Source organism: Micrasema longulum, unplaced genomic scaffold (genome assembly GCF_059751315.1).
Source record: "Micrasema longulum isolate JH-2025_06_02 unplaced genomic scaffold, ASM5975131v1 h1tg001828l, whole genome shotgun sequence".
NCBI classification, from domain to species: Eukaryota; Metazoa; Arthropoda; class Insecta; order Trichoptera; family Brachycentridae; genus Micrasema; species Micrasema longulum.
In genome coordinates, this window is record NW_028279002.1 from 164,586 (window position 1) to 180,118 (window position 15,533).

Consider the following 15,533-nt stretch of genomic DNA (forward strand, 5'->3'; position numbering starts at 1 on the left):
GACGATACGACACCCTGACGTCTCTTTACAGGCTGCGTTTCTTTGTTCTTCGTGTCTCTATGGTCGGAATGAAGTTTATGTACCGAAGACACGGACGAATATTTGATGAGCAATACTTGGTAAAGTTTTGCAGAATATATTGTATTGTATCGATCAATGGATTATGATCCCCACATTTATACTAGGTATTTCTTAAGCTAGGGTTTCCTAGGACAGCGGTGCCCGTATCTTAACGGCCGTAGTGAACGGTGATGCGGTAGGCAGCCGTCGTAGCGGTGAATAGTTGTTTTATTTTTTAACGGTGTAATCAACACCATTTTTATAGGAAACCACTCTCTAGTAACCGTTGCGACGGCTGTCGACCGCATCACTGTTCACTACGGCCGTTGAAATACGGACACCGCTGTCCTAGGAAACCCAAGCTTTACACTCAAATAACGGCAATGGATCTTGACATTATTTTAGTCCGTATAACACCATCTCTACCAAGTTGCTTTTATCGAAACTTCTGTCACCATCCTTACGCGACGTTCTACGCCCTGCGTGTGGAAAGGGATAGAAGTAAGAGTGTGAGAAAAGGTGTTTGATTTATTTAAATAACCTCCAAAAATCTATATGATATTTTGCTTTAGACTAAAGATAGTGTTACTCGGGATTTAAACCAAATAATTACATCGATGTAGTCTGTAGCGTAAAAATTGGGCATCGGTAATCAAAATACTCTTATTGCGTTGTTTTTTTAAGCCTCGATGATTCTCCTTAAGCTAAGCTCCCGTATGTAGCTTCTGGTCCTCGATAGCATTGCTAAAATATAATAAATGGAGAAGAATTCTCTGAATTTTGAATATTTTTTACATCCCAAGTAATCCAAAAGGCAACTTTTGCGACCCCTTTTATGGCTAAATTCGCAAAATAAAATCATCGGCTTACCTTAATATAGGAACCTAAATACGTATATTATAAAAACTGAACAATCCGTTAAGTTGTATAGGAATATATTTCTTTTTTTTTTATATGACAATATTCTTTTTCTCTTTTCTATGAACGCCTCATCCGTATTGAGAGATTAATTTATATTATGTTCCTAGTAACAAAAGTCGGTATCTAAATAATATAAGCATATACAGGCACACATATAAATGCACTGTGTCAAATTACCTTTATGTCCAGTTGCAAAGCTTCATTCTGAGCATACTAACAGTGCGTGGCCAGTTCGTATTAACATGGGCAGTTTTAATTGTTCCTTCTATTGAGTTGTATATTTACATTCTCAGCATGCAAACGGTTTCTCAACAGTGTGTTTAAACATGTGCCGTTTCAAATGACCTTTCCGTTGAGTTGCATAGTTACATTCTGAGCATGTGAACAGTTTCTCACCAGTATGTATCAGCATGTGTTGTTTTAAATGACCTTTCTGTAGAGTTGTAAATTTACATTCTAAGCATGCTAATGGTTTCTCTCCAGAATGTATTAACATGTGCCTATTTAAATAATTCTTCTTTCGAGTTACATATTTACATTCTGAGCATGCGAACGGTTTTTCGCTAGTATGTATCAACATGTGCCGTTTTAAATTTTTCTTATGTAGAGTTACATACGTACATTCTGGGCATGCGAATGGTTTCTCGCCAATATGTATCAACATATGCTGTTTTAAATGATCCTTCCATTGAGTTGTATATTTACATTCTAAGCATGCAAACGGTTTCTCACCAGTATGTATCAAGACGTGCCTTCTTAAACAATCCTTCCTTCGTGTTATATATTTACATTCTGAGCACGCGAAAGGTTTTTCACCGGTATGTATCAACATGTGCTGTTTCAAACTTTTATTATGTCCAGTTATATAATTACATTCTGAGCACGCAAACGGTTTTTCGCCAGTATGTACCAACATGTGCTGTTTTAAATGACTTTTCTGTTGAGTTGCATAGTTACATACTGGGCATGCAAACAGTTTCTCGCCAGTATGTGTAAACATGTGCTGTTTCAAGTGACCTTTCTGTTGAGTTGTGTAATTACATTCTGAGCATGCAAACGGTTTTTCACCAGTGTGCATCAACAAATGCTGTTTTAAAGTATTCTTATGTCGAGTTATATAATTACATTCTGAGCATGCGAACGGTTTGACGCCTGAATGTATTAACATGTGCCGTTTCAGATGACTTTTCTGTCGAGTTGTATATTTACATTCCGAGCATGGAAACGGTTTATTGTCAGCACTCGTCAATAGATGTACATTCGGAGGTTTCATCGTCTTCCTCTTCTGTTGTGTTTTGTTTTCACACTTCGGAAGCGGTTCTGTACTATGAGAAGGTAGATTTGTACTCTTCACGAACAATTTTGTAGACTTAGTGCCTAAAAAGATAAAGTCATAAAATGAACCTGGAGAGAAGCATCAAGACACCGTTATGCTATTTTTTTGCATGCGACTACACTTCGCTTCATATATGGCTACAAATTGCGTAAAATATTGCAACTAATAGATTATCCCACCATGCATAGCCTTTTAACTTTTTGTAACGCTATCCCGCACACTTTCAACCGATTCACACAAACTCGATTCAAATACATGTATTCAGTATTTTATTATGTTTCCTAATAACTTAAACTTTCGTTTAAATCACATTCATACTACACTCTCGACTTGCAGCTCAACTTTGAGTCTAGATGAAGGTGTTGAAGTTTTTGTCCGTGAGCTCCCATCCACGAAATATAATCACTCTTGTTATAATAATAAAGTTGGACTATAAACTGACATACAACGAGCATATAGATAATACAGTAAATAAATCACTGGCTTCATTAACAGAATATCCTCTGATTTTACTAATGTCCGTACAATCAAAACTCTTTATTGCTCAACTGTTCGCCCTCTTCTTGAATATGCCTCAGTGGTCTGGTCTCCATTCTATGTCAATCGCATAAATCACATTGAATCAGTCCAACATCGCTTGCTTCGAAAAATAGCGTGGATGCTTGGACTAGAGAGAGATAATTATTCTTATGCTGAAATAGAGTCAATGTTAAATATTTCTAGTCTACAAAAACGTAGAACTAATATTGACTCCATATATATGTTCGGCATACTAAATGGTATAATCGATGTTCCATCATTACTGGGACAAGTAAAATTCAATATTCCGACTCGTAGATTGAGAAACAGTGAAGTACTGTTCATCGATCAGCATAGAACAAACTATGGCCTAAATTCTCCAATGACCCGCCTTTGTCGTATTGTTAACTCAAGACAGGATCTGGACTTTTTTGGTTTGAGTTTACAACGATTTAAACGAGCACTAAATAAATAGTCCAGATCTTGTCTCGATGTACCTTATGTTTGTCAATGCTTCTTTCTTTTTTTTTAAATGTTTTAAACTACTCTTTTATTGTAATATTTAAACCTTATAAATTGTATACATGGACTATGTCCGTTAATAAATAAATAAATAAATAAATAAATAAATAATAAATAAATAAAGTGATCAGATTCTATTACAGCGCCCCAAAACCCGCGAGTATCGGTTGTGTTTGTTCTTAATATACAGTCAAAAACCATGTTATCAATCATAGACCATTTATTCCCTCTTTCCCATGCGTATCGGTGAATCCCCTTGTGATTAAAAAAGATATTTGAAACAAAAAAGTTCCACTCAAGACACACTTCGATCATTTTTTTTCCATTTCCATTTATCCTAGAATCACTATTCGTACCTATCGCTGTTTTCAGGCGGGCTAGAATTATTATTTCATTCGGTTTTTTCCTCGCACGCGCTTCCTTTACATTTACCCAGAACTCGCGGTTCACATCTTCAGCTGCCGGGATCACTGGAGCATACCCGGTAATCAATATAATGCTAATTATTCCGATCTAAAAGTGGATTTATATGAGTCTGGCGCTAACAAATTCATATTCATTCAAACACTACCATTTTAGGAGAGAGCGTCGCCGGAATACCAGACCACAGCACAAGCAGGTCATTCAGCTCGAGCGATCCACTCTCATACGGAAAACATCTACACCCATATTCTTCATGCTTTCACACAGCGCATTCTTCATCTCGTCTATTCCTCCCCTTATATTCAAAACGCCTATGCGGCATTCCATTCTTCTCTTCGCACCCCCCGAAAGACATGATGGGTCTCTCTGGAAGGAATTCTCTTACTTAATACTAATAGTATTCATAACTACTTACATCGATCTTTGATTTGAGATACTAACTAAATATAACGCACTTAAAATTCATAGGTATTACTTTAAACTGAAATTCACAAAAATATTGCGGCCTCCGTGGTGTAGTGGTCAAGACGCTTGACTCACAGACGGAAGGTTCCGGGTTCGATTCCCGGTGAGAACACAAAAATTAAATGTGATTTTTCTCAAGCCTGGGTGTTCTGTGATGTAATTCACCACTGTAATTGGGCTTCCTGGCCTGTTGTGGTGCAAAAAAGAAAAAAAAATACTTTAGACTAAAATACACACAAGTCACGCAATCATATAAACTAATTGAATTTTAATTATTTTTTGGTATGTGTATTTTTGTACATACACAAATCTGGATTTCTCCCGAGGGGAAGTAGGTATATATTTTTTTATATTCGCTAATAAGCGGAATGGGGAATGTTGTACGTAAAGTGGCCACTCAACCCAGCCAATGACAGGTCATAAGCCCTGTAAACGCTCGAATATCGATAATCCTGAATTTGAAAAAAATTCTACCTCATCTCTGTAGGAATATTGATAAAAAAATGAATTTTAATTGCTTATTTCGATATTTATAAATTCGTTCGCTTGTGTTATTATATATTTGGTAGCATAAATTTTAGCTTTAGTAGATTGCCATTTATCGGTTTTACATAACGCCTATTAGTTCAAAATGAAATAGATTGTATCAAAATAGTGAGGCGTCGGCCAGTACTAGCAATGTTTAGAAGTGGCGGGCTCGGATGATACTCGGCACTGTGGGTATAGGAAGTTTGTAGTACTCACCCCTACCGGCTGCTGACTACAATAGGAACTGCCCAACCACGCACAATATTACTGACAACAATATTATATTTCATACCTTAATTTACAACTTATAATCCACGAATGGTAAAGTGACATGCATTATTACTCACTAGAGTCAACATCAGCATTGAAAGAGGATTCCAAACATTCCTGTTTTATATCAGGATAATCGATGTCGATTTGCGTAAAGATCAGCATTTTACTGTCGGTAGTATATTGTTGTTCAGTACTGGTACCCGGTTCACCACCTGGTTCCTCGCTTTTGCTGAGACACAGCGTCCTTACCCCAGAATGGAGATTATTTTTTTTTATATCGCAAGTTTTCGGTTCAGCCTGAACGGTAGACATACCCAGTTCTTCGCTTCTGTAGGGGCATGGCGTCCATTCCGCAGAATGGAGAATATCTCCTTTTATATCGCCAATCCCCGGTTCAGCCTTCAAGGTAGCAATACCTAGTTCTTCGCTTCTGTAGGAACATGGCGTTCTTTCCCCAATATGAAGAATATTTCCTTTTATATCGCCCGGTTCAGCCTTCACGGTAGAAACACCTGATTCTTCGCTTCTGTAGAGACATGGCGTCCCTTCCTCAGTATGGGGAATATTTTCTTTTACAACGCCAATTTCCAGTTCAGTCTTCACGGTAGCAACAGCTAGTTCTGTGCTTCTGTAGGGACATGGTGTCCTTTCCCTAGTGTGGATAATATTTCCTTTTATATCGCCAATCCCCGGTTCAGCCTTCACGGTAGCAACACCTGGTTCCTCGCTTCCGTAGGGACATGACGTCCTTTCCCCAAAATAGATAATATCTCCTTTTACACCGCCAGTCTCCAGTTCAGACTTGACATTCACTGAAGCGATCTGTTCCATGGTCGAATACGAACACCTCACTACTGAAGATCAATCGCCTGAAAATGTAATTTATGCATACAGAAAATTGAATATTCATTTAATAACTTCGTATTTTTCGCATTAATATTTTCACAAAATAAGATTGACCAATAATGAATATAACTAATTACAAATATTATGTTACACCCGTAGCAGGTACTAGTCAGGAAACAATTAAATACACTTTGAAACCAATATTTCATATCCAGTCTGCCAGAAATAGAACCCAGGACCTCAAAAATGATTGGCTAAGACGCCAATCAGTGCACACTACCTGGACTAGCACCTGAAGCGTAAGAAGAATCATCTTACTTTCCATAATACAAAAATTATCTAGATAAGCTATGATTGCTGGCAGAGCCCAATTCACCACTGAGTGGAAATAAGGTAATTAATTTCAGCACCTACGTTTATTTAGTAAGTCGTTAAGGTTTCACTTAGATAGGAAAAAATAAAGAATCAAAAACAGACAGTCCGAATCTTATTTAACAGATTAAATCTAATCGGAACCCTCATCTGTTAGAATGTTTAGAAAATGCTAAAAAACGAAATCGCGAAGGAAAATATCACAAATAAAGGACATTTATTAAAAATCACTTACCACTGAAATCATAAATTGTATTATAAGTTGCTAAACGAGTACGGGCGGTAATAGAGGCAAAAATGGGAGTAACAAAATATTAATACCTACGTATTAAAAATACATAGGTATAATAAGATTTATTCATTCAAAATTACACTCGTTTAAATATTAATGAACTTATTAAGGCCTTTTAGGCTGTGTCCGTGTCAAGTCATAATAATTAGCAATAAAAAATACATAGTAACATTGATTAAATAAAATTATAATGACATGTGACGCAATAGGATAACAATCAAGAAAAACAAGGTATGAATATTAAATAATAAAGTTCCAAAGAGGACAATGTAAAAAAAATATAATCAGATATACACAGTATTATGGCATAGTATTTAAAAAGCAAAGATTGATCACATTTTTCTAAATCTGTTCTACTAGATATTCAAATAGCATCTGTATAATTCTAGGCAGATAAGTTAAATCAATAACACAACAACATGAAAAAGGTTGAAGATAGTTTATTCCTAACCCTAAATTTGACGCAAATCAACTATATTATTTTATTATTAATATGAACATATTAGAGAAGGTAATATAGAAGTTTAGGCATCTACAGGGCTTATGACTGGTCATTGGCTGGTTTGAGTGGCCACTTTACACACTTAGACCAGCCAATGACAGGTCATAAGCCCTGTAGATGCTTAGACTTCTATATTGCCTTCTCTAAAATGTTGTTCATCTATGTTGTAATATGTTTTTTTATTTTTTTTTTTATTTTTTTTTATTTTTTATTATTATTTTACATATTTATTACAGCAATATACAAGTAATTATTTATAAAACAAATTAATTCAGTAGTAACAGTAAGCATACATATTTTTTATTTTTGCTGTTGGTTCATCTAAACTGCCTAACTAGGGATAGGTTCCCCCGTTCTAAGGCAGTCAATTATGTATTTTACAATGATATTTAAAAGTATTTACAGTTTTATCATAATGTGTGCTTTTTCAGTCTTAAAGGTAAACAATGAATATCCAGAGAAAACATAAATAATACCAAAATCTCTACCTATATCCTAAGTCCCAAGTCATTACTATTAAAACAAGCAACCAGCTTACGTCCTTCTACATCGGACAAAAAATTCTCTGACTCCCTCCGACCAATATGGATTAAGAATGCAGTCAACACCTTCCTCAGCCTGGCAATCCCACCACATTTCCACGAAACTGGGATAAGGTTATATACCCTCGGGCCTATATAATATTGCTGCCTTTGAGCTAAAAAAGTATTGACTCCTCTCTGTAGAATCAGATCCTTATTGGAGTGTCTAGTATTATGAACATGACAAACCCTTGCGTATTTTTCCCTGTTGAGATGTGTGACCGCTACTGACCTCAATATATACTGTTGACGAATATCCAGCACTTGAAATTCTTTGAAGAGCGAATCACTCGGGTATCGGTTTGGTTTTTTTAATATAACTCTTAACACTGATTTTTGAGCTATAGCTGCTGAAGCCATAGTCGTTTTAGTGCAGCTTCCCCAGCCAATCAGACCATACGTTAGTATTGAATTTACCAATCCATGATACAATTGTTTTAGTTCTTTAATCCTTAGTATATTTCTTAAAGGTATGAAAAAATGAATCAAACGTTTTATTTTATTAGAAATTTCTTCAGTTTGTAGGTTCCATCTCATAAATTTATCTATTTTTAAACCCAAATATTTTACACTAGTGACATTTTCCAATAGTGTACATTTACAATTTACATTATTTATGCAATGATGTAATTTTAGTTCATACCCGGAGTTTGGTTGTCCCACCGAAGATGGGCTGAAACAGATAAACTTTGTTTTTTCTGCATTGAGAGTAAGCAAATTGTCGTTCAACCAATCGTTTACCCTCATCATATCTTTGTTAGCTTTGTCATGAACCTCTGCCCAATTTGGGGCACTATATATTAATACTGTATCATCAGCGAAAGATATTATTTTTCCAAGAGATTCACTCCTACAAAGTCCGTCAATATATACCAAGAACAGTAGCGATCCCAATGTACTTCCTTGGGGAACACCATAGTTTAACTCTGCAGCATCACTTAGTTCATTGCCAATTTTTACTTTTTGTAATCTATTGGATATATAACTTTTAAACCAATCAAGGATAATTCCCTGAATGCCCATATTTTGTAATCTTTTAATTAGTATTTTATGAGAAATGGTATCAAATGCCTTTGCTAAATCTAGGAAAACCGCTAAGCTTTTCTTACTATTATCTATAGATGTTGTAATTGTCTCGGTCAACTTAAGTATGGCGTTTTCTGTGCTTAATCCTGCCTTTGTTAATTGAAAACAACAGACATTGCAACAAAAAATATGATATCGTCCAAATAAATTAAGATTAAAGGTCCATTTTTCAATTAGTCGACAGACAAAGCTTGTATCATTTCCTTTCCGCACATAATGGTGTTTCTTCATCTCTGTTGTAACATGTTAATATTAACAGCTCCCTTGGGAGTAGAATCCAGTATATAATAAACAAAATATTGTTTATTATTAATGTTTAAAGCATGAAATTTGTGGTCAAATATTTTACTAAGTGCTGTTTAATATTTGTATATAACCACTTTTCGAATTTTCTGAGTCTATCAGTTTCGAGACGTACCCGTCTCTTCGTCTTATTAAAATGCATGTCGTGTTGTTTTTATATTTTTGAGGAACAACTATGGCTAATGTGTATAATTGGTGTCCTGGCGAAGAGACGGGTGCGTCTAATATAAGATAAGTGAGCTAGGGTTAAAGAACAGCCTTCCGTGAAATGGGGTACGGCATTCTATGCAATAGACATTTTATTTAGGTACTTGAACTTCCACGCCATCCTACGCTACGGCGGATTTATAATAATAATAATATACTCACGTTTTATACATACAAAACCTTAGGAAAATTGAATACAGCGCGTAGCGGTTGATATCCCAGATTTTAGTTGATATGATATGTGACACACGCGGTGGGGCTATTTCGTTGAGGCACATAGACAATATCAGAGATTCTACCACGGAAATATAGAAAGTCATAGACATAAATAAACTATACAGATCTTAACTGGTGAAAAAGATCAACGGAAGTATATCACACGTTATAGAATTATAATTGGCCAGAAACCGCGTACGCGCATCAAACTGAAACCGACTCCCGATTTTAATTCAGTTATGCCGTGTTGTGATAGAATCAGACAACAAAAAAACATTTTCATTCCGCCACTTTTTCATAATAATTTAAATGGTCTCTTTTGAAATTAATAAATAAAAATACACTTTAAACTTGGTTGCGCGAGTGGTTGGTGGGATTGAGTGGTTTGTATGCAAATGGCCCCCAGTTGATGAAAGTCCACCTATCCTACATCCCATTTTGTTATTTCCTATCTTCTAATTCAAAAATATATCTCAATGTCGGGATCTAGATTATTGTTATATGACTTAATAAGAACTTTGGTTAGAAGAATGCTTCTATTCTCATGGACTGATCGTGTGTCCAATGAAGCAGGATTTTAATTTCAACTTTTTTTATTTTTTTTATTTAAAACTTTATTTATTAACCCTTACGGATTATTACATTCATTTTACAAAAATAACACATACATTTTTTATTCATACTCTGTTGTTCAAGATAATATTTTTTACATCTCAAAAGAATTGAGTCTGTTGTTTAGTTTTGTCTGGTAGTTTATTGTATAATTTCAGCCCCTGGTTTATTAGTCTCGACTGTCCTTGTCTTGTTTTCGAAAGTTGCATAGGGTATTTGTCTGATATTCTCGTATTATGTCCATGTTGACAACAATTTTTTACAAGTCTTAGTTCTTCGTCTACAATTACATTAGTGGCTAATTTATGGATAAATTTTAATGATTCTAGTGAAAGAGTTCAATTATATTTAATTGCTTAGTTTAACCTTTAATTTTAATTTCAACTCTTAATTTTAACTTATTCATATCTACATCTACTACCTGCATCTAATTAATTATTGTTCGTTATGAATTTTCACTGAGAATGATAAATATTTAAGGAAGCAGAGAGAGAGGGGTGAAAGTAATGTTGGAACTATACAATGTGTACTGTACAAGTAACAGTTTGGACTGTATTCCACAATCCTGTAGCAAGGGGTAGGTGTTGGCCGTGTCTCGCTGCCGTCGTCGCTCTCGGGGTCGTAAATCCCGAAAGTTATGTAGTCTCGAAATTCCTCTCAAGTCCGGTGTCACTGCGTAGGTCGGTGGAAGATACTGGTTCGTAGTCCTGGGGTGAAGCGATGGTCAAGTCCAAGGTGTAGATCCAGTAGTAGAGCGGGAGGTCGGGCGGGGTGACGAAATGAAACGATCAGACTAACTTGATGTCTCGAGGCGAACTCAATATTTATTGTTGTAAATGTACACATTATATAGGGCGTGTTGCGGGCTCCCGCTACCTGCGTCCGAACCGGCGTTAGGCCAATACGGGAGTGGGGGGGGAAATACCGCTCCCACTATACCCGGCCGGCGCGCCTCCCCCAAAGTGCATATAGGGAGGTGCCGGCGCTCGGCCCGGTCACTTCGCTGGGAGCCGCCGCACGCGCCACATCAATTACAAAATGCCTTTTTTAAGGCAGTCCTTAGTCTTTATACAAATACAAATATGCATGTTAGGGCAATAACGCGTCAAACGTCTAGATTCAGGCCCTTTTTAGGGCCTGTAACACAAATTCCTGCTCTATAGTACCCCGGTATCGCTAAAGTCAGACCCGAAAGTGGAATATTCATCCTTTATTGTGGGTCCAACATTTAGCCTACAGATACCGGGGGCCCTAACTATATTATTGCATTTTCATTTACATATTTAACCGTCCGTTACACAATGTCTTCCCCTTTTATGTGCTTTTTATGTATTTATTTTTATAGAATTTAATTATTTTTTCCTCTCCTCCTGCATTCATAATAAATTAATGTGAAATCTGTAATTGTTTTTTTGTACCTTTTATAAAGATTGTATGATTTCCTGAATAAATAAATAAATTAAGCATTGTGAACAAAGTTCGGAGTTACTGACCTCTGTCAAAAGAAGAAAAGCCTCATACTTAGGTCACATATTCCGCAACGAGAAGTATGTCCTTCTCGAACTTGTTGTGGAAGGAAAAATAGAAGGCAGACGGGGTATGGGACCAAAAATTTTATTTTGTACCACTTTTATATTGTATGGACGGGTGCGCGTGAATTGATTCGAGGTTTAATGAGAAAGATGGATTACAATTTAAGTTATTTATTGAGTAGATACACACGAGTTACATCCTTACAATTTTGTACAAAAGGAATTTACAATAGCGAACACTGGCGAGGAGCTGGTGGACGGGCGACGCGATATGCCAAGATAAAATGTGCGTATTTTTTCGCTGCACGACGTTTAATTACTTGTCCGAGCTGACGTTGCGTCGCGTTACGCGTTGCGAGCCAGACGGTTGTTTGGCCCTGCCAACTTTACGGCTTGACGGTTATGACCTCCACAATATCTTGATATTAAGGAAAAGTGCTTACGCATAGAATTATAACAGTCTAGAAACCGCGCACATCAAACTGAAGCCAATTAAACTATTCATAAATGAGTAGTTTAACGTTTTGGACATTAGTTACTCTGTAGACGTCGTTTAGTACGCAACTGCCGATTTAAATTTAATTACGCCGATTTTAAGTGACAAAATACTGCTATGATTAAAAGGAATATGGTGGTATCACGTTTCATGTGTAAGTAGCGAATTCACAAATAATGTTATTTAAGAACGATATTATTTTACCGTCTATCAGGTTGTTAAATAAAACAAGGCGGACATTTCGTTAATACTAACGTTATTGCCAGGGCAGTCGAATTTTTTACCTGACCTTCTATTAAAAAGCCTTAATAACAATAAACTGTATTCGTTTTACTTGATTAATAAATCTTTATTTAATGCTTTTTTTCAAGTTTGCCTTATAAAAGAACCTGTTTTTTTATACAATCCAGTCAGTAAAATGTTTTTGTGGTAAAACGAAAAATAACATAACACATTATCTAATATTTGTATTATAATATTATATTTTTCACGGTTTTGCAATATTACGGGGCCACGATGTCGAGCAGGGGGTGGGGGTTCTGGTATATTATAATTCTACGCTCATACATTTTCTGCATCCATCAACATTTGCATCTTAGTCATCTCATATAGAATATCATATATAAATTGAGTTGTGTAGAACTGTAACTGAAGTGGCTAAAGTAAACACAAATTATCTGCTAGACTTTTCTGCTTAATAATTTAATGTACAATCTTACTGATTGGCAAAAATTGTGAGTGAATAGTGGTGTTATTTGCAAGACTTGAAATCAACTTGGGACATAATATAAAGTGATTAAAATATAGTGATTTGACTGACATTAGTATTGTTGTAACTTTGAACTGTCAATTGGTGGACATAATTCTAACGCTCATTGGTCGAATATAACCAGAGACAAAAATTTTACCATAACCAATAGCAGACTCATAACCATAGACCTTTTTACACAATTGTGCATATTTATATCTGAAGAATCATAGACAATTTTTAAGTTGTTTCTTCATTTTTTTAAATACGAAATGAACTGTAGCAAGTGTGTTCAATCGGTAAGTCCCGTTAAAGCTCTAAAATGTGCACGATGTTATCTAACTGTACATCCCAAATGCGTGGGAACGACAACAGAAATGTTTAAAAAAATGTCTAAAATATATCGAGCCAACTGGAAATGTGATGAGTGTAAGATAGATGATCCACGATCTAGTACCAGTAAATCTCCAATAGTTTTTACAGAATCCATTAAGGAGAAAAGCGTAACATCTTCTGGAAAAAAAAATATGGATATTGATTGTAAACTAGAAAAAATTCTCAATCAGAACGATAAAATATTGGAAACTATCTCTTTCCTGTCATCAAAATATGATGACTTACTACTTAAGGTCACAAATCTAGAAGGCGAAAACAACTCCCTGAAAACCGTTAATAATGAACTAGTGACAACAGTCAAAGAGCTAAGTTTTCGTGTCTCACAGATGGAACAACAGTCAAGAGAACATAATATCGAAATGCAGTGTATTCCGGAAAATAAAAATGAAAACCTTATTGATTTGGTGACTCAACTGGGAAGGACTGTCAGAATGAAATTAAATGATTCTGACATACTTTCATGCTTTAGGGTGTCTAAATCAAACAAAAGTAGTGATAGACCTCGTTCAGTCATCGTAAAGCTATCTAGCACTAAATGTAGGGACGCCCTGCTTGGTGGTGTTATGAAGTTCAACCGGGAAAACCCAGGAGATAAAATAAATACTTCGCACGTTGGAATTGGAGGAACAAAATTTCCTATATATATTAGTGAACATCTTTCTCCTTCAAACAAAACCCTCCACGCAGCTACGAGGATTAAAGCAAAGGAGAAAAAAATCAAATATGTGTGGACACGAAACGGTCGTATTTTTGTTCGACGGAATGATACATCTCCAGCCATTTTAATTAAGAGTTTAGATTGTCTAAATAATATTAGTTAATTTATAGGTGATTTCTCTTCTTATTTCTTATGCAACAAATGTACATGAAATTGAACAAATAAAATTCTTTTCACTTCGTTAAATATATATTATCAAAATACAAGAGGCATGAAGACAAAAACCGAAAATTTTCATCAAGAGGTTTTAAATAATAACTATGACATAATCTGCTTGACGGAAACTTGGCTTAACTCAACAATATTTAGTGAAGAAATATTTGACCGGCGATATGCTGTCTTCAGAAGAGATCGCGAAACATCAAGTTCTACTTCAAGGCAAGGTGGAGGAGTTTTGATAGCAGTCTCGAAAAAACTAGTGTCCAATAGAAATAAAACATTTGAAAGTGAAAATGAAGACATTTGGGTGGAAATCAAATCGAATATTACTTCAAACTTTAGTATTTATCTTTGTGTAGCATATATTCCTCCAAATTTAAATATCTCTAACTATAATAGCTGCTTTCAAAAGCTTCAGTACAGATGTCTTCAACGTAAATCAAATTCACAATGCATCATTCTGGGCGATTTTAACATACCTGAAATTAAATGGGTATCAGATGCTTCAGGTAATAATAATTTTCTCTGTCCTACAAATTATACTAGCCCAAAATCATTAATTTTGGTTGACTTTGCATGTATCTGTAACGTTTATCAATTTAATTATCAATGCAATCATAATGGTCGAATATTGGATCTAGTTTTCTCTGATAAAAATAATTTAAAAGTTTTTCCAGTCGACGGTCTTGTAGCAATTGATCAGCATCATCCAGCAATCGAAATTTCATTTGAAATTGAGAATACTCAATTATTGAATGAAAATTGCGAAACTCTCAAATACAACTTTAAAAAATGTAATTACGAACTCTGCCGTCAAGACATATCATCTGAAGACTAGAAGATGAAGTTTGGAGAACATAATACAAATGATATGGTCTTGATTTTCTACAACATTTTATGGGAAATAATAGATAGACATGCCCCATTTAAAAATAGTAAATCAAATTGTAACTATCCACAATGGTTTAGTAAACCATTAATTAAGGTTTTAAAAGAAAAACATAAAATGCGGACGAGGGCGAAAAAATACAATAATCCACTGGATTATGAGGCATTCTCCATCCTAAGAAAAAGATCCAAAGCTTTGCAAAAGAAATGCTATAGAACTTATATAAAATCTGTTGAGGAAGGCTTAGTAGACAATTTGAAGGTATTCTGGTCATTTACTAAAACACAGCGTGCTACTAACTGTATTCCAAAAGTTATGATATATGAAAATGAACGCGCCAGTGATGGAATTGCCGTAGCTGAAATGTTCTCGAATTATTTTGCCTCTGTTTTCAGTAAATCAAACATTGTTCAGAATGTATCAAATACATCCAAAGTATCAAATGATAGATACCACCAATTTAACCTATCTGATTTAAAAATTAACGAAGATGTAATCAAAGTTTCTCTAAAAAATTTGGATATCAATAAG

At 35.3% G+C, this 15,533-nt stretch overlaps 1 protein-coding gene across 1 annotated transcript; it reads right to left on the reverse strand.

Annotated features, from left to right (window-relative positions):
- Nucleotides 1-1,026: 1,026 nt before the first annotated feature.
- Nucleotides 1,027-9,506, reverse strand: LOC148273820 (uncharacterized). The gene is made up of 3 exons (XM_088238103.1): nucleotides 9,399-9,506; nucleotides 5,122-5,916; nucleotides 1,027-2,358 (listed from the first exon to the last, which is right to left on the reverse strand). Exons 2-3 carry the CDS (start codon nucleotides 5,876-5,878, stop codon nucleotides 1,271-1,273), a joined length of 1,845 nt encoding a protein of 614 aa, XP_088094229.1. The 5' UTR covers nucleotides 5,879-5,916; nucleotides 9,399-9,506; the 3' UTR covers nucleotides 1,027-1,270.
- Between the last annotated feature and the right edge of the window lie 6,027 nt (nucleotides 9,507-15,533).